This window comes from Archocentrus centrarchus, chromosome 9, assembly GCF_007364275.1.
Source record: "Archocentrus centrarchus isolate MPI-CPG fArcCen1 chromosome 9, fArcCen1, whole genome shotgun sequence".
In the NCBI taxonomy this organism is placed as follows: Eukaryota; Metazoa; Chordata; class Actinopteri; order Cichliformes; family Cichlidae; genus Archocentrus; species Archocentrus centrarchus.
In genome coordinates this window covers 15995088-16014661 of record NC_044354.1, presented here as the reverse complement: position 1 = coordinate 16014661, position 19574 = coordinate 15995088, and the positions used below count along the sequence as shown (strand labels likewise).

At 41.6% G+C, this 19574-nt stretch overlaps 3 protein-coding genes across 3 annotated transcripts; all 3 read right to left on the bottom strand.

Annotated features, from left to right (window-relative positions):
- Window positions 1-1668: 1668 nt before the first annotated feature.
- LOC115786162 (arrestin domain-containing protein 3-like) lies at window positions 1669-3492 on the bottom strand. The gene is made up of 6 exons (XM_030738211.1): window positions 3234-3492; window positions 3083-3143; window positions 2806-2977; window positions 2621-2708; window positions 2285-2541; window positions 1669-1800 (listed from the first exon to the last, which is right to left on the bottom strand). The coding sequence occupies exons 1-6, from the start codon at window positions 3490-3492 to the stop codon at window positions 1669-1671; spliced, it is 969 nt and encodes a 322-aa protein (XP_030594071.1).
- Window positions 3493-5660: 2168 nt separating this feature from the next.
- On the bottom strand, window positions 5661-8452 carry LOC115786253 (arrestin domain-containing protein 3-like). The gene is made up of 6 exons (XM_030738323.1): window positions 8186-8452; window positions 8035-8095; window positions 7807-7954; window positions 7594-7690; window positions 6585-6844; window positions 5661-6138 (listed from the first exon to the last, which is right to left on the bottom strand). The coding sequence occupies exons 1-6, from the start codon at window positions 8442-8444 to the stop codon at window positions 5884-5886; spliced, it is 1080 nt and encodes a 359-aa protein (XP_030594183.1). The 5' UTR covers window positions 8445-8452; the 3' UTR covers window positions 5661-5883.
- Window positions 8453-11379: 2927 nt separating this feature from the next.
- LOC115786012 (arrestin domain-containing protein 3-like) lies at window positions 11380-16966 on the bottom strand. The gene is made up of 7 exons (XM_030738004.1): window positions 16657-16966; window positions 15806-15850; window positions 14859-14919; window positions 14036-14186; window positions 13628-13718; window positions 13292-13548; window positions 11380-11994 (listed from the first exon to the last, which is right to left on the bottom strand). The coding sequence occupies exons 1-7, from the start codon at window positions 16916-16918 to the stop codon at window positions 11707-11709; spliced, it is 1155 nt and encodes a 384-aa protein (XP_030593864.1). The 5' UTR covers window positions 16919-16966; the 3' UTR covers window positions 11380-11706.
- Window positions 16967-19574: the final 2608 nt, after the last annotated feature.

Sequence of the window (19574 nt, the reverse complement as noted above, 5' to 3'; positions counted from 1 at the left end):
GGTATGGGAATATATAGCTGCCAATGCCAACTCAGATTCAGACAAATCCTTCAAAACTGATCAGACAGACCTTTACAGTGCAAACAGATAATGAGCCAAAGCAGACTGCAAAAGCAACCCAAGAGCTTCTCAAGGCAGAGAAATGGGATATCCTTCAACGGCCAAGTCAGTCACCTGATCTCAACCCAATAGAGCGTGCTTTTCATTTACAGGAGACCAAACTGAACCACAGACAAGCAGCAGCTGAAGGTGGCTGCAGGAAAGGCCTAACAGAGCATGTCAAAGCAGTCAATGACTGCACCGGATTTTCATACAAGTATTAAAAACAATCCTCATATTTAGTATTACTGTATGTCAGCTTGTCCAATTACTTTTAAGCATCTGAAAATGGGCGGCTGTGTATAAAAATAGCTGAAATTCCCTTTAATTAAACACCTTGAATTAAAGGTGATAGTTTTCACTTCTATCGCATCTTGATTACTTGATTTAGAATCCATTGTGGTGATATATAAAGGCAACATTACAAAATTACAAAAAACAAAACTAAGCAAACATCAAACAAACAAAAATGGTTTATCTCATGACTTTTACCCACCAAATTAAACTGCCTCTTGGTTTATAAAGTACTTAAAGACAGGCCAATCACAACCAAAGTACAGAGCACATCTTAAAGTATATAGGAACTGATAAATTGGTATTTATAGAATAAAGTGCTTTGTTTGTAATTATTCAGAATGTACAATGAGTTTGGAGGGCCACTCCTGTTTCAGTGCCACAGTTTAGAAATTCACACATAAATATATAAAATAAAATAGAATGTTTAAAAAATAAAATAAATATATATATAAATATAAATATATTCATATATCAGTCTAACACATGATCTTTTGTCAGTTACAGTGTCCATTTTTCAAGAATGAGAATTTGTATACATTAAGCCTAAAAATAAATAAAATCATTAAAATTATTAATAAAATGGATGGATGGATGGATGGATGATTTTAAGTGAAGGATTTTTAATTGTATCTAAGTTTTTGCATTTTTTCTTTAGATTTTGATAGTCATAATATTTCCTCAAATAATCAGAATAATTATAAACATAAGACGAAGCAGTGCACCGCTCTGATGTCTGATCTGACAGGTGCTCTTCAGCACGGCAGGAAGAAATATTAAAACCAATATCCAGGAAGTCTATCTAGGATATTAAGTACAAACATGGAACAAGGGCTCTCTTATTTCAGTTGCTTTAATAGTTTTAGTTTATTCTGCAAGCCTGTTGGCCACTGCTTCAGTTTCTGTTCATCAGTAATGAAAATAAAGGGACACATGGGGATACATTTGACTGTGGTTTTAAATGTATTAACTTATGAACTCTGCAAAATCGACCAACTTTTTATGCTTTTGCTGCTGTAAAATGATACCCACATTACCTTGGCGTGGCTGTTGAATACAGAGCTGAAGAATAAATATATGGGAAAAGCCTCAAATTAATTAACTGATGGGGCCCACACCTCCACCTAGTGGACACTTGCGCACTTTAGGTAGTTCCAACTTCCCTCGAAAACATCCACTTAGTTAAAAGCAGCCACGAAGAGCAGTCACTCATGTTTTTATTTTACTCCTTTCAAAGAGCATGCAAGCCCCTTCCTGCTGATCTAACACATCCTTTTAAGCAGGAAGTTTTGTAAACCAGATGGATCTCTTTTTTGTATTTTTCTGATGTGGTTTTGGTGAACTCAGCATGATGACCAGAGGGAGTTTGATTACAGGGTCTCTTAACATAGGGACATCAAGGGTAACCTGTAAAAATGAAATAAAAATTAAAATACAGCTGAAAAATGAATAGATGTGCTTTGATGACTTAAGCTTTTTTTAAATTGTGAGTGCTGATACAACAAAAACAGACATTTTAAATCAAAATCTATTTCCTCTGCAAACTTAATTGTATAGTACGCTCTGTCTCTCCACCACAGCACCAGTGTTTACTGAAAGCACTGGCTTAAATCTGTTGGAGCGGATGGCATGATGGAACAGGTTGGACTGCAATGTGACACTTGATGTAGTCTCATCAGTGTGTGGACAAGCCACGAGGAAATCCCCCCTTAACCTTTCCTCCCTCTCACACTTCCTGTCCTCATCATGCAGCCACTGCGTGGCGCTGTTGTCACCATAAATCTTTTCTTTTTTTTAAAAGTCAGATCTCTCTCAATATGACACTGTGTTATGATACAATGGGGGCCATAACTTAATCCCATTATACTGTATCTGTAGACACAGTCTGTACCTTGAGTCTGTACTCCAGCTTCATCATGGAGCAGTTGAAGAAGGTAGGTGGGAGCTGCGGAGGGACACTCAGAACTTTGGTTGTAGTCTGACTGGTCTCAGCTGGAACAGGGTCTCCTGTCCCAAACAGGATGTCATTGGTGTGCACTTTTCTCTTTGACTCAGCAACAAAGGTCTGCTTCTCACATAGGTAGAATTTGGGTATCACTGTCTGTGCTGAATCATTGAGGACTTCCACAGAGACTCCCATTGCCTCGCCTGTTTATGTTAAGGAAAAAGCACATTAGTTATAGCTCGGAAAACTCAGGAAAACGTATTCTGTGTGAAATCACATTACCTTGCTTTAATCCCATTTTTTCCGAGGAAACGTTCATAGTAACCTTTCCAGAGCCATAAAATGAAATCCTAGATGCATATTGTTGCTCCTAGTATAATATAAAGATACTGAAATAAGTCATTACACATTCAAGAGGGCTCAAGTGAAGCTCAGGCCAAATTTTTTATTTATTTATTTTTTTGTACCTGAAGTCCAATGATTATCATTTCAGATTTGGAGGCGAAGGGAAACTCAGATTTGGTCCGAAAAGGAAACTCAGTCTTGGTTTTGTGTACAAGCCAGATTGACTGAGTCAGCTGTGCTCGCAAACTATACACAATCCTGCCCCATTTCCCCTCATAAGATGAAGGCATGTCTCTGAAAGAACCCAGAGGGAAATGATTTCATTCCAACAGATGGTAAGAAAGTGTTTATATAATATAGATTTAATATAAAGAGGCAATGTTATAGGGGCACACATACATATTCGGAATTACAAAGTTGAATAAATACACATTCCTCCCGGAGCTGATGATTTCTGAACCTTATGAAAAGAAACACAGAGTTACATGTATGTGTGTTTACACCAATTAAATATCCATCAGCTCAGAAGCTTTAATGCAATAATACTAACCATCTCCCTTTTTCTTATCTTGAAGAATAATGTGTTCAAAATGAAAGTATTTCTTCTTGTTGCTGTGGACCACTACAGAGTCTCCTTCTTGCTCGTGCCACGTTACCTTAGCTTTCCCTTTGGCTTTGACCGAAAAACACTGCACTTTGATTTCCTTGCTCGTCACCACTATCGCCTTTCCAGAGAGGATGTCCCCAGGAGAGAAGGTGCCTTGTTCGTTCACCTTGTCATACTCCACAAAGAGATGCTTCACAGCCATTACAGGGCTACATCAAACCGTCTTCCCAGAGGTTATGGAGTGAAAGTGAGAGAATCCTCTTTTTTGTGAAAATTAAATTGCATCAGTTTACTGCAAGCAGGTTTGACTTGATCCTTTGAGACGGAGCCTTTCTTTGATGAATAAGGATGCCCTTAAGGCTGGTGTATGCAGTGGAGCAGTGGACTTCTCCAGAACCTGTATCTGTGTCACATAAGATCATGTGATCAAGCCTGCAGGTGTCACTTTCAAAAAGGTAACTCTAGCCAGAGGCCTTGTAGGCTACATTAGGCTAAATGAATGTGTCCTATGTCATTGGTGTTCCTAAGGAAATATAATTGGCAGTAATGTCAACACTGCAGTCAATATTGCTACTGACTTTACAAATAATATTTCATATCGTATAGAATCGTGTTTTTTTGTTTTAAAGCACGCCCCCTTTTCAATTCAAATGTATCAGGATATGAAATTATTGCATTGGGTTCTTTAGCAGGTTTTATAATTACTCAAATGCAATCTCAGATAAACAAAAAAAATTACATATTGCACTGTGTGGTTTATTTGACAATTTTAAGCTTATTTTTTGCCTTTATTGGATGGTGGAGCAGTGAAGATAGACAGGAAAGTGGGGAGAGAGAAGGGGAAGACCACTGCACTCCAGCCATGTGGCATCGCCTGTTCACCCACTGAGCTAAACTGGCGCCTTATTTGACAAAAATTAAGTCAAAATGCAGAAGCAGCATCTGAAAAAATAAGTGCATCCTGACTGCTTCCATGAGAATTATGAGGGAAAGTACCAACCAGGTGCTGCTAATCAAATGCAGTTAATTAACTGAGCATTAGTGTGAGCACCTCTATAAAAGTTTGCTGTTCTGGAGCATTCAGGTGTGTGTTAACATGATGCCAAGGAAAGATGTCAGCAGCAATCTAAAGAAGTAATTGTTACTGCCCATCAATCTGGAAGGGTCATAAAGCCATTTCCAAGAAATCTGAAATTATCATTCTACAGTGAGAAAGTTTATTCACAAGTTTAAAACATTCAAGACTGTTGCCAATCCTCCCACGAGTGGACATCCCAGCAAATTCACCCCAAGGTCAAGCCGTGCAGTGCTCAGAGAAACTGCAAAAAACCCAAGCGCTACATCTCAAATTCAAAAGTTCATGACAGTACAATTAGATAAAGACTGAACAAGTATGGCATGTTTGGAGGGTTGCCAGAAGGCAGCACAGCTTTGGGTTGCAAAATTGCATCTGAGGAAGTCACAAGACTTCTGGAACAATGTCCTCTGGACAGATGAGCCCAAAGCAGAGATGTTTGGCCAAAGTGCACAGCGCCATCTTTGGTGAAAACCAAACACAGCACAAACACCTCATAACTATCAAGCAAGGTGGTGGAGGGGTGAAGATTTGGGCTTGTTTTGCAGCCGCAGCACGTTGTATACATTGAGTCCACCATAGACTCCTCTGGATACCAAAGCATTTTAGAGTCAAATATGAGGCCATCTGTCTGACAGCTAAAGCTTGGAAAGAGAAATGGGCCAAAGTTCCTCCACAACAATGTGAAAGGCTGATAAAGTCACACAGAAAACAATTATGTCAAGTTATTGCTGTGGTTCTACAACCTATTGAATGGGTGTACTTCGTTTTTAATGCATGGTTTTTGCATTTTGGCTTAACAAGGACACATGATACAAACCTTGCTTTGAATTAAGACTTGAAGACTGTAAAGCTGGAAACAGAGACGTGTGTCATACTGTGCTTTACGTTATTGAAACAATAGAAACTGCAGAGTTCACAGAATAAACTCCAGTAAAAATAACTGAATCTGTCAAGTTTGTCATCTGAGCTAAAAAGAGGAAGAATTGAGGAGGTGGGAGCTCATTAATTTTTTTGTTGCCAACAACAATCACATTATCCTTTGAAAACATTTTGAAAACAGCACACACTTCCAGAAAGATACAAAAATTGTTGAGCACATTAAACTGCATTAAACTGCACACACCAACCACAAATGAAATATATTTATTTTACATTTCAGATATAAGATTTTATTAGAAAAATATTCCAACACTCGCAAATATATTATTTTTCACAGAAATTAAAGGTATACAATATTTTAGATTAAATTAAATAAGAAAACAAAGCAATATTACACATCAAAATCTGTGTGCAGTTAGGGGAGAACAACTGCTAATGTGAAAATCAGTATTTTCTGATTAACTGTCATCTTGATAATCTGGGGAAGCAAAGTAACAAAGACTAGGTGGCCGGCAGCTTTATCAGCTGCTACACAGCACAGCTCTGCTTTTTTTGTATGTATTAAGTTATTTGTCACAAGTCTATGTTTAAGGCTCGGAAGACTAAAATGGTGACGTCCCCGTTCGAGGCAGATATTCATAACGTGGTCTTGTAATCATCAAGAGGGAAAGAGGGGTACATCGCATGTGCTCCGTAGGCAGGCGGAAGGTCTGCACATTGGGGTGGTGCTTGCTGGGGTACAGTTGCCCAGGCTGGTTTTCCCGGGTTCCGAAAATTCACAAATCCAATGGCAGCAGAAGCATGCAGCTGTTCCATTTGTGGAACTCCAGGCATGATAACTATAGGGAGCTTGATCTTTGGGTCTATGGCACATTTGATATCCAGTTGGACCTGTAGAAACAAAATAACACACAAACAGCAGTGTTTATTCATGATTTTTTTTAAATCACTGTAAATGTTGATATGCATGATTGGGTAGTATTTGTATCTAACTAGTTCTAGTCAGTGGGGCTTTGTTATTGCCTTGTTTTGCCACTAGAGGTCTCTAGTGGTTTGACGCAAGCTTTCCTAGTTCCTTTGAGTACTTGCATCATGTATTTAGTATTATAAACATTAACAAGAGGAAGTAGAAAATGACAACAATTTCCCTTAGAAAGGATTTGTTATACTCACCAGTAACAGAAAAAGGAAACAGCATTTACCAACTAACGGCACAAATAAAACATTTGAACTGACATATACAGAAACAAGTCAACCAAGCTTCCTACCATTAGTTATCTGACTGAAACAATATTAAAGCATATAAAGAAAAGAATAGATCTACTAGTGCGGTTTACCTTCAGCCTGTACTCCAGCTTAATGATGGAGCTGTTCAGGATGGAGGGAGGTAGGTCTCTAGGGATGTTGATCACCTTGGTCACAGTTTTTCTGCCAGAGGATCCCTCAATGGCCTCAGCCTTCTCCTTAAGGATGTCATGCATGTAAAGTTTCCTGTGACCCTGGGCGAAGAAACTGTTTTTCTCATACAGTATGAATTTGGGCTTCACTGAACGTTTTGAGTTGTTGTTGATTTCAAGTGTGACCACAATAGCCTCACCTGTAAATTGAGGAAAGCTAATCACTATAAATTACTGTCAAACACAGAAAGATTTTTCTTTACGTCTAAATTATATCTCAGCACAGGAGATCAGGATGCATTTGGCTAAACCAGGACAATTCAGAGACCGACTGGTTTGGGCAAATGCCAGCATGGGTTCAAACCTTGCTTTGTGTCATTCTCCTCACATTTTCTGTCTGTAGCCAAAAAAAAGCCAAAACACACCTATCAAATCATGTAAAATCTTTTCAAATATACCACAAATGTATAATTGAAACCATATGTCACTGCTCCAGTCAAACTCAGTATCCAGCAGTTTGTCCTCATTTCTTTGAGAATCTATTCCAGTATTAGAAATAGTAGCATATCAGCATTGTAACATTTACATACAGCTCATATACAACTCAAAAAACAAAACAAAGTTCAACTCCATCAGCTTCAAGTTCCTTTTAAAAATCTAAGGATCAATTCCACCAAAACATTTTTGGCATAAGTAACAAAAACCATCCACTCAGTGAATTATGCACATTGGTTTCCTGTTAACAAACAGTGTAAGTAGTTGGAACGGAATAAAACAAAGTGTTTAACATGATGTTTCCCTGAGGAAGTGTCTACGGAATAAGAGCTCTTCACTTAACCAAAACATACTCACTTTCCAAAAGAAGCAATGGGGGCATGTCCTGTAACTGAAAAAGGAAAAGCGAGGAGCCAAATGTGTGTCTGATTTCTCTTACAGATAAGATAATTACCTTGCATGTATCCCATCTGCTTAGTATGGACATCCACTGAAACCTTTCCAGAGCCGAAAACACCGACAGATTTATCCTTAAAGGCATACTGAGGTTCCTAAAAAGCAGATCCCCCTCATTATAACAGTGCATTAAGGTAATGGTCTTTTCTGCCTGAACACTATTAATTACAAAATTAAATGGTTGTGTTTTTTAGGCTTAATGATTTCTTACCAGAAGTCCAGGAATACCCATATCTGCCTTTGATACAAACTGGAAGTGGACTTTAGCTTTTTTTGTCAGCCTCATTGATTGTTTCAGCTCTGCTTTCACCTTATGAATAATTTTGCCATGGGCTCCTTTATAGGTCGATGGGAGTCTTCTGTGAAATACAACAGAAGAGCATTCAAATGACTGAACAGAAGTCTAAACTAGAGATTAAGAAAAGAAAAGAAGAGGTACCCATTAGGAATCCTGAACGAAAAAGGAAACACGTGTCTTCCTTTACTAATGACTTCAGTGCCTGGAAATGAAGTGGGCGTTGTTTTGAAACATCTGTTAAGTTTGGAACAGTGTATTACATATCAATAATTGTATTAAGTCAATACATTACCAACTTGTCTTGATTTTCTCAAGATATCATGTTTGACATCATAGTAGTCCTCATTAGACCAGTAAACGTGGGTTTGATTCTCTCCGTAATGTTCAGTCCAGACAACCTTCGCTCTTCCTTGTGCTCTAAAAATCAACGATTGAACTTTGGTTTCACCCGACACCTCCACAACAATTCGTCCATTAATGGTATCTCCATTTGTGAAGATGTTTTTGCTGTTGATGGCATCGTATTCGATTGAGAAGTTTTTAATGGTCATTTTCAACTGAGAAAAGACCAAAAAAAAAAAAAAAAAGGTCAAAATATGTTATGAAAACCTGGGGAAAAACTCAAGCCAGTTTTCCTCAGCACAGCCACACACCAGCATTTATATGCACTCTCAGGTATGAAAATCTTGTGAAACCGGTTTTTCTTCTATCATACCTGGCAAGGTGTGCCATTAAAAGATACTCAGCCTTGGAAAGTCAACAGGGTTCAAAAATAGATTACATTGCAACTGGTTCCTGACACTCCTGACAGTCAAAGCCATGCACACACACACGCTGTGGAGAACCAGCATGCTCTCTTCACAACCACATTTGGGTGGGCGGAAAAATACTGGCCTTTTATTTTATTTTGAAAATGGTGTAAGTAAACATTTTAATGCAAATCATTATCTGAGTGCACTTTCAGTGCCACTGTTCACCTTTAAAGGGACAGCTGCACATTAGAGCTCTGAAACTTTAAACTGGATAATTTAAACGTTACAGCTTACTGTGCAGATGTGACTGATTGAACGTGCATTCTCGGCGTGTGTTCTGTTCTAGTAGCACCAATTCCAGAAGTGTAAAAGAGAGTTAGCAGCAGATTAGAATCAAGCAGAACAACATTTTATACATTTCCTGCATTACCAAATGAATATACATTCCTGTGACAACGCGACGCACAGTTTGTGCTTCATTCAGTGGTTTCATTTATTAATGCTTACAGAACAATACAATTGTTGTTAAATTGTTTATATACACTGGGGAAAATAAGTATTTGATACACTGCTAGTTTTGCAAGCTTTCCCACCTAAAAAGAATGGAGAGGTCTTTAATTTTTACTGTAGGTACACTTCAACTGTGTGAGAGAGAATCTAAAAAAACAGATCCAAAAAAATTACTTTTTATGATGTTTAAATCATTATTTTGCATTTTATTGCATGAAATAAAGAGGTCAGACGTTTCCTGTAGTTCTTGACCAAGTGGCACTGCAGCAGGTATTTTGGCCCACTCCTCCATACAGATTGTATCCAGATCTTTCAGGTTTCAGCACTGTCGCTGGGCAACATTGAGTTTCAGCTCCCTCCAAAGATTTTCTATTGGGTTCAGGTCTGGAGACTGGCTAGCCCACTCCATGACCTTGAAATGCTTCTTACAGAGCCACTCTTTAGTTGTCCTGGCTGTGTTTTTCAGGTCACTGTCATGCTAGAGGACCCAGCCACGACCCACCCATGCTCTTACGGAGGGAAGGAGGTTGCTGGCCAAAATCTTGCAATACGTGACCCCCATCCATCCTCCCTTCACGGTGTTCTTGGGGTTGTACTCATCCTTCTTCTTCCTCCAAACACGGTGAGTGGAGCATACCAAAAAGCTCTATTTTTGGTGGCATGCGCAGGGGGACCTTGTGTGGCCTGCAGGCTTTTAATCCATGACAGCACAGTGTGTTATTAACGGTCATCTTTGAGACTGTGGTCCCAGCTCTCTGCAGGTCAATGACCCCCCCGTGTAGTTCTGGACTGATTCCTGACCTTTCTCAGACTCATCCTTACCCCACGAGGTGATATCTTGCATGGAGCACCAGACCGATTAATACTGATAGTCATCTTGCGTTTCTTCCATTTTCTAATAATTGCACCAACAGTTGTTGCCTTCTCACCAAGCTGCTTGCCTATTGTTGTGTAGCCCATCCCAGCCTTGTGCAGGTCTACAATTTTGTCCCTGGTATTCTTAGACAGCTCTTTGGTCTTGGGCATGGTGGAGAGGTTGGAGCGTGATTGAATGTGTGGACAGGTGTCTTTTATACAGGTAACAGTTTCAAATAGGTGCAATTAATACAGGTAATTAGTGCAGAATAGGAAGGCTTCTTAAAGAAAAACTAACAGGTCTGTGAGAGCCGGATATCTTGCTGGTTGGTAGGTAATCAAATACTTATTTCATGCAATAAAATGCAAATTAATTATTTAAAAATCATACATTGTGATTTTCTGGATTGTCTCTCACAGTTCAAGCATACCTACGATGAAAAATTACAGACTTCTCTATTCTTTGCAGGTGGGAAAACTTGCAAAACCTGCAGTGGATCAAATACTTATTTTCCCCCACTGTGTGTGTGTGAGAACTGATTGGTCAGTAGGTGGTAATTTTGTACTTGCTGATCTCTAATCTGGAACCCAACCTACTCCGGAGCAGGTTAGGTTCACACCATAAGTTACCATGGCCGTTGACTCGGGTAAGTAGCGAACCACCGTAGTACAGACAACCCAGGTCAACCTGAGCTTACCTGGATAAGATGAAATCCTGCTGCACAGTAAAGGCCTAAGAATAGCCCTCAGTCTTCACGATCAACATTAATCTGGAAAGACTTATAAATTCTAAAAATGCTGAAAACAAAAATGTTACTGTCAATATTCTGATGGCCAAAGTGAATTTGCACCACAGCTGCTGAGTAATAATTTCATCCCACAAATCATCTCACGGCCCTGATGAAGAACTGGGACAAATTTATGTGCAGTACATGTGGACAGAGTCCATGCCCCCTTAAAGGATATTTAATTCAAAGTATGTCTAGTAACGTCAGCTTCATGTTTACAGTTTATTTATACAGTTTATTTCTTTAAAGGGTTTATTGTCCTTCAAAGCTCTATTACACAGGTGAAAATGAATAAATAAAACAGTACATGATATGTTATTTTCGGTCTATATATTGTTGTGGAACGTTGTTAACCCATCCATCCATTCACTTCCGCTTATCCTGTTCAGGGTCGCTGGGGGGCTGGAGCCTATCCCAGCTGACATAGGGCGAGAGGCAGGGTACACCCTGTACAGGTCGCCAGCCTGTCGCAGGGCCAACAGAGAGACAGACAACATCCACACTCACATTCATGCTCTCACTCACACCTATGGGTAATTTAGAGCGTCCAATTAACCTAACCCCAGTAAGTGCATGTCTTTGGACTGTGGGAGGAAACCGGAGTACCCGCAGAAAACCCACGCAGACACGGGGAGAACATGCAAACTCCACACAGAGAGAGAGAGGGAGGCGAGGCAGCAATGCTAACCACTGCGCCACCATGTTGTTAACCCGTGAATAGAAAATACTGTATGCTGGTTATTTAAGATATACGCATATTTTCAGAAAAATGTGATTAACATTTTCTCAATGTATTATGTCAAGTTTCTATAACATGCAAATATTCTTAACATTTAAGTTGTGAAATATTTAAAAAAAAAAAAAAAAAAGAGGATATAATCAGGCTAAGCATCTTTTCAGCCCTGTTATTAATATTTCTTGTCAAAATCTGTCAAAGAAGGGTACATTGCATATGCTCCATAAGGAGGAGGGGACTCTGATGGATTGGGGACTACTGGTGGTTGTTGCGGTTGTGGCCCATAACCCCACACTGGAGGGTTTGGGTTGAATCCAGAAGAGAATGGAGGCGCAGCAGGAGGAGCAGTGGCAGCGGCAGCAGGTGGTGGTGGCAGTGCAGCAGAGGCCTGAAAGGCTGGCAGAATGACTATAGGAAACTTGATCTCTGGATCTGAGGCATATTTTACATCAAGGTAGACCTGTGGAAAATGTTAGATTGTTCAAGTTTCACTGAGTATTTGCATGATTTAGTCATTAGTTTTCATAACAACATGTTCAACAGATGAAATCTCTCAGCTCTTTCTTTGCTTATTTTATGTGTCTCAGACTATGCCTATTTTGTAGCTCATCTATTTTGCAAACATGATGCTGGCCTGCTGGACTGCAGATGTTACCTATTAAACACAAACACAACTGCTACCTTCAGTTACTACTAGCAGGTTATTGTGATTATGCTTTTGTTCACATTCATGCTTTTTTAAGAAAAAATAAGTGAATAAACCATGGCAAACATTGGATCCGTGCTCTAAAAAAAGGCGACCTATGTAGAGACTAGTTTTGCACTATCCTCTGTACATTACTATGCTTTCACATGTGCAGAACAAATACCTTCAGCAAACACATGAACAAAGAGCGAGGATTGTGTTCAAAAGCTTTCAGCAGCTTTAGACAAAAGTTGCCTTGTGTAAAATGAAGAACAGACAGCTTTAAATACTGCTCTGCTAAGCTCATGTTCAGGATACAGATACCTGCTTATCACATTTAATTAATAATCTATCACCTAAAACAGTTACATTACAGGTATTTTCTATTAAGTTTTGTTTTAATTTGAAGAAAAGCCCCTCAAGTCAACTTTTTGACTAGAAGCGACATACAGGACTATACAAAAGCTTTGAGCCACCCCTTGTTTCTTAACATTTTGCTTTACAAAGCCAGACTTGAGCAATAGTTCTCCAGGCTTTCTCGTAGTTTCTTTTTGCACGCTGGCTGCTTTTTCACTCATTTTCAGTCCAGTTCTTGTACCTGTGGAATGTTTTGCTTTTTCTTTTGCTTGTTAAGCCACTTAACACTGACCAATGAATCACTCAAGCATACAAAACGCACCTAACTCAAGGGATGAGCTTAGCAATGCACCAATTTTAAATTGTATTTTTAGTCACTTTATTGTTTAGTCAAAGTGCTGTTAAATTCATTGAAGAAATGTGTGAAATTTGATGGGCCTAGTTTGAACAGTAGGCATCAATGGTATGAATTTGAACATGCTTTGGCCTCTCCGGAGTTTAGGCCTCAACATTACTGAAGCAGTTTGGGATCACACTGACAAGAAGTAACAACAGGCAGCCAACATCCAAAGAAGAGCTCTGACTACTTAAAGAATTTACAAGAAAGTGGATCAATAGTTTTGCACAGTACTGTAAGATAACTAACTTGTATTGAAATGATTAATAAATTATTAAGAATTAGTGCAATTTTCAGCAAACACTTCAAACTGCTTACCCTGAGTCTGTGCTCTACTTTAATGATGTTGCAGTTCAGGACCGAGGGCTCCAGGTCATGGGGAATGGTAATGACCCTTGTAACGGTTTCTTCTGCAGATGGAGGGATGGGGTCTCCCACCTCTTTCAAGAGGTCATTAGTATGGAGCCTTCTCTTCCCTCTTGCAAAGAAACTATGTTTTCTGTAAACACAGTATTTGAGCTTGACCTCACGAGATGAACTGTTTTTAATGAAGGCCACAACCTTTAATCCTTCTCCTGCAATGCAGTACAGAAATGTCAGAACTAGTCGTGGCATTACACGAATACATGCCAATATCACTTTCAGGCATCTCACCTTGGTGGAAGCCCATTTTTTCAAGATTCACATCCATGGCTACACTTCCTGAGGTAAAAATTTTCTTATCCTTAGACTCATGCTGGGGTGTCTGCAAGAAAAGCAAGAATGTAACACAAATGCACCAAAAAAAACCCCAAAACATTAACGTTAGTTTAAATCCGTTAAAATATTTAGATATTATCTCTACCATGGATACACTAAAAATTATGTCAGCCAGATTAACTTCAAACCTAAGCCAAAGGGCGCTCCCAGTAACATTATGTTTTGTGCCTCTTAAAACCAGTGTTTATACAAGGTCAGCTCTCAAATACTGAAGCAAGCTGCTCAATACATGTCCAGGTAGGTCTAAACACTTGGTGTTCCCAATGTGGAATGACAGAAAATGAGACGCAAGTCACTGCATACCTGTAACCAAGTCACAGTGTTCATATTTGTCCTGGACACAAAGTTGATCTTAGTCGAATGTTTCGTGTCAATCCTCATCGATCTGCTCAGCACAGCTTCCAGCAAGTACACAATTTTACCATCTGCACCGCTGAAGGAGGAGGGCAAATCCCTATTGCACAAGCACAAAAGCCCGTAGAACGGGAATCAGTTTAGAATGAACCGTTTTCCTGCACTTAATAAATAACATGTGGTCCAATGTTCTTCTCATTTGCAAGTGCAAACAAACAACTGACTCAAGCAAACGCTACGCTGATACTTAGAATGCACTGCATGTTTTTGAACACACCCTTTAAACATTTCCTGCTGGCAGTGAAAACGGGTGAACCCTTGGATTTCCAGATCTGCTGTGAGAATCCAAGAGGAATGATCCATGAGGGAATCACTGGAATAAACGCAGGCTCAGATGGTGCCTTGCTGCGTCTGAGCCTGAGTTTATTCAAATGACATAACTGTGATGTTTTCATGTGATGTTTTCACATTGGCATAAAGTGCTCTTTACATGCCATTTGAATCCAGATCGATTAAATCCTGCTTCTCCTAATTAGCTTTTGTTGATGTGATTTTGGCTGTAAACACTGCCTGTAAATGTTCGATGATGCTTTAATAGAGGACAAGAATAATAGAATTACTTAATAGTGTGTTTGCAAATAAAATATTACTTTGATAATGATCTGGCAATTCCACTGTGTTCGCTTACTTTTCTGTAACAACTGCAGCTACAAAGCATGAGGCTGTGTTTGCTCTAACTATTACTGGAAGCATTTAAAGAAATGTTTCTTACTGGAAAGGAATCTGAAAGCTGAATGGGTAGACGTGGCATCCTGGGGCAACGACACTGCAGTCTGAAAAACAAAGTAAAAAGCAAAAAGAAATGTAAAAGATAAATAAAAAAAAAAAAAAAAAAAAGAACTGTTCAGGCGTGTGTTCAATTTACAACCCGTCGTAATGGCATGCTGGGTTTGGCTTCCTGTTTATATTGGGGCTGCCCTCCTCTCAGTAACGCAACAAGCAATCATTTCCTCACACTCAAGAAAGCCTCAAGGGGAAAATGCACAATTGCGACACTTAGCTAACGTCTTTGGGGGTTCTTTATGCTCGTAATTAGACATCAGTGATCATAAAGCACTTTAAGACTGAGACTGCAGACCACCCGCAACAGGATTACACTAGCCACAACAGCAGTGAGTTCCAGTGTGTCAAAAATATTACATTTATACCAGATAAAGATATGATCCTTCATTTTAATCTTAACTGTTTTAATATGCAGACATACTGATACATGTAAACACCTGACAAAGATATTTATTCCACCTCTGCAGTAGATGACACGCCAGAAGGTGTCAGCGACAGACTTGCAGCATGGAAACACCACCAACCACGCGGTCGCAGCGCGCAACAACTTACTCAAGATATTGCTGAATGAAATAAAAACTCAGCATCCTTGAGAAAGGCAGATTTGTTTAAAACGGGTAACAGATAAAACTGCTGGGATAGAAATATTAGTGTTTCCTGTTAAAGTTAATCATCACCAGCAGTGTGTTATTGTATGGTCTTTGCCTTACAAATATAAAGAGACTTGAGGTGACTGTTGTTGGGATTTGGTGCCACAGAAATAAAATTGAACTGAACTCAAAACACAAGCTGCACATTTATATTTTAGTAAAAAAAAAAAAAAAAAAAACAAGAGTGAGCACCACCACAGGCGGAGAGAGGACGGGAAATACTTACATGTTTGTGAATTCTCATTTGTCACCAGTGTCTGTCTGTCGTTCCCTGAAGAGAAAAATTGAAGAGAAAGCAACACATTGAGTCAGGCTCAATTTACGAGTTATTCAGGCTGGGCAAAAACATTTTACTTAGCTCTGCAGGTATTAAACAAGCCACGTATTAATTTCTGTGAATTTCTTGAGTTTTCAAGTAACAGTTGGATTAAAACTGTCCCAAAACTGCCCCAATTTAGAAGCTGGTACTGAAGAATCTTGACAAATATCTTAAATAATTCATTTTAAGCATTTCCAAACTCTGACTTGCCAGCAGCTTTCTACAAAAATCATTTTAACATAATTTTAACTCTAATCATTTGCTCACATCTGGCTGAATCATATTTTAAGTCACCGCACTGGACAGACTGAAACTGCTAGTCTGGTGTTTTAGTTTTACTATGTGTATTCTGTCTCAAATATAAGTCGCTGATGACCATCAGCACTGCACTTACATGTGTTGTAAAAGCGCTATATAAGAACTAGTCCATTTACTATTTACCACTGAAATTTCATTCCTTTTGGAATTTGAAATTTTGTTACATACAAAATAAACTTCAGAAAGGCTCTGTAGTGGAATTTAAGCTAGATTTACATGAAATTGACGCCACAGAGCAGCAGCAGCTCACTGTTCGCTGCTATCCAACAACAGGAAGCAACGACCCCCTCCCCCTCCCAAGCAATTTGCTGTCTTATACAACATTAGCTATGCTGTGCTGAATTCATCAATACTTCACTTAAAATAGTTCATCTTTACGTTTTTGTTTTCTAACTTGCAGCCTCCGTGCAAGCAGAGCTGAATGAAAAAACAAGACTCACCTTTGCCATTTTTGTCGAGAATGAAGTAATGTCTCACGCTGAAGTACTTGTCTTTTGCGTGGTACACATGGGTAGTTTTACCGTGCCTCTCGGTCCACCGAACTTCCGCTTTCCCTTTAAATTTAATGAACAGAGAGCCTATTTGAAAGTCTTTCGCCGCTTCCAGCGTGACTTCCCCGGCAACGATGTCGCCGTTAGTAAAGGAGTTGCTGTCATTGACAGGCTTGTATGTGACTTCTAATCTTTTTACTGTGGACAGCATAACGAGTAGCAGCAGCGGACAGGAAACCTTCCCAAGTACAGAAGACCAACTGCCTCTGAGGTATGTGGTGGGTGTGTCCCAATCCCGAAGAGGAAGGCTTGCACTACCGCGGTTTTGCCTTCCGCTATGTCTCTGATTTCATTCATCCCATAATGCATGCACTCAGTCACTCATTTGGTCAGATGGTCGCATTGGATGACTGATATAAACGTTTTCAGCATGCTAGGGTACTAATCGTGGAAGGTTTTAAGCAACCAAAACATGAACATGAAGAAAATTTAGCAGTTATTATTGACCGTAAACCAGTGTAACATCTTATCTGTCAGAGTGACACAACTTTACACCATGAAAGTCTCTTTGTAAAATGACAGAAGGTGCGCTCATATAAAAGTTATTCCAAACAATCTTGTGTTCTGATTAAACAGAAAGCTTTGGCCCACTAACCTTTGCAGCATTTAGAGGAAGTCGGTCTGTTTCTGATGAGATCTCATTCTAAGTAGCAAAACTCATTTAACCATAACGTCACCATAGACTTTGGTATTGTAGCGATTCTCTTAGTTAGAGAGCGTGTTGATGTTGTGGGATTTCGGACTGTTCGGGAGGTTCGTGAAGGCAGCATGGAGAGAGAGAAAAGACCGAGAGCTTGCCTGTGTGTGTGTGTTGCTGTTCCGCTGTTGTAGTTGTGGTTGGCGTGGCTGTGGCCTACAGCAGCCGTTTTTCTGCTAATAAAGACGACCTTTGTTGTGAATATCGCCGACTGTGGAAGTGTGTTTACAACGTTACATTGGTGTCAGAAGTCAAACTGCTAACCGTCGGCTAGCCCTGCTTCGGCTACCTCAGTTGACAGCCTGCGCTAACTATGGCAGCGCAGCGAGATGTGGCCGGGGCCCGCCCGAAGATCAAGAGAGAGGCTATGGACAGTGGCTTTGGGGGCACGCTGGGTCCTGAGGGAGCGGACAGTGCCGGAGAGCGTTTGGCCCGCCTCAGACGGACTGACAGAGGCCTGGCGGCCGCCGCTGGCTTTAGCCCGTCGACTGCAGGAATATACGCGGGCGCGGAGACGCCCGCCCCGAACAGCGCGGGGCCCATGCTTGGCGATAGTGGCGCCCGGCCCTGCCAGGCAAATGTGAAAACCCCCAAGTACTCCGGTAAGGCTGACTGGGAGGCCTTCCATGCTCAATTTGAACTGTTAGCGCATGCTGCGGCCTGGTCCAAAGACACTAAAGCACTCCAGCTAGCCTTGTGCCTCACTGACGACGCTTTGGAATGCTTGCTGCTGCTTAGCCCAGCAGAGAGGGGTGACTACAGGGCTCTGGTTGGTGCTCTGCAGCGGCGGTTTGGGCAGTGTGGCCAGCCTGCTGTCCTGCGGTCCGAACTGACGAGTAGACGGAGACAACCGGGTGAGCCGCTTCGCGCTTTGGCTAATGACATTGAGATGCTAGCGAAGAAAGCATATGCCCACATGCCCATCGACGTGCAGAACGAGCTGGCCAGAGACCAGTTCATCCGCGCCATTATCCCTGGTGAGCTGCGAATCCAGACTCAACTTTCCCGCCCCCGCAATCTGCACGAGGCCCTGGAGATGGCCTTGGAGAGGGAGGCCGTGGCGGCTTCTGCGGGGTGCGACCATAGCGAGTATGACCCGGTGGTGGGGGCTGCGGTGCCGGAGGCCCCGGGCCAGGGGGTGCCAGCTTGGGCGGCCGAATTGACCGAACTGGTTCGAGGCGTGTCTCTACAATCTTCACGCCGCGGTGCTCGTCCTCGCCGAGACCCTCCTGTTTGCTGGACGTGCGGACAGCTGGGCCACATCAGCGTGCGATGCCCAGACCGTGCCGGTGTTCAGGGAAACGCCTCAGGGCCTGCGTAGGCGGGACGGCGCAGGCCCCCTCTACTGTGTCCCAATCCGCTGGGGCGCCGGTGGACAGAGCCCAACGGTACAGCTGGGGGTGCGGGGCTCAGCTCCCCCCAGAAGCAGACGACAGCACAGAGTCCGCGAGGGTGGTGGGCTGGACGCGTGCAGGGGATTTTTGTCACATCCCCATCACCCTGGCAGGGGCTCCGTGCACAGCTCTGGTTGACACTGGCTCCACTGCGACCTTGATGAGACCTGACGTGGTGCCGGTAGGAACCCAGTTGGAACCAACTACAGTAAAACTGCGTACAGTGACTGGTGAGTTAGCCCCGATGTTGGGAAAAGGACTGGTCCCTATTCAGGTGGGGGGCCTGGGAGTGAACTTGGAGGTGTGGGTGGCAGCGGTGCAGGACGTTTGCATATTAGGCCTGGACTTTCTGCGGGCCTCACAGAGTGTCTTAGACCTGGGGAATAACACGCTGACCTTTCCAGGGGGCCCCATGGTTGACCTGGTGCGCCCCGCACAGGCCCCGAACCTACACCCGCCAAAGTCGAGAGCAGCGGGGGTGCACCATGAGGCACACCTTCCGCCCCCGATCTACCCCCCTGCACCCCTGTCCCCTGACCCTGATTTAGCCACCGTGGTGGGTTCTCCTGCCTCAGACCAGCACACTGTAATGGGGGAGGGGGATAGACTGGCAGTAGTGAGGGACATATGGACACGTAGCTGCCAAGATTTAGATCATCCACAGCGGGAGGAGCTGTGGCAGGTGCTGCTGGAGTTCAAGGACATTTTTGCTCTGT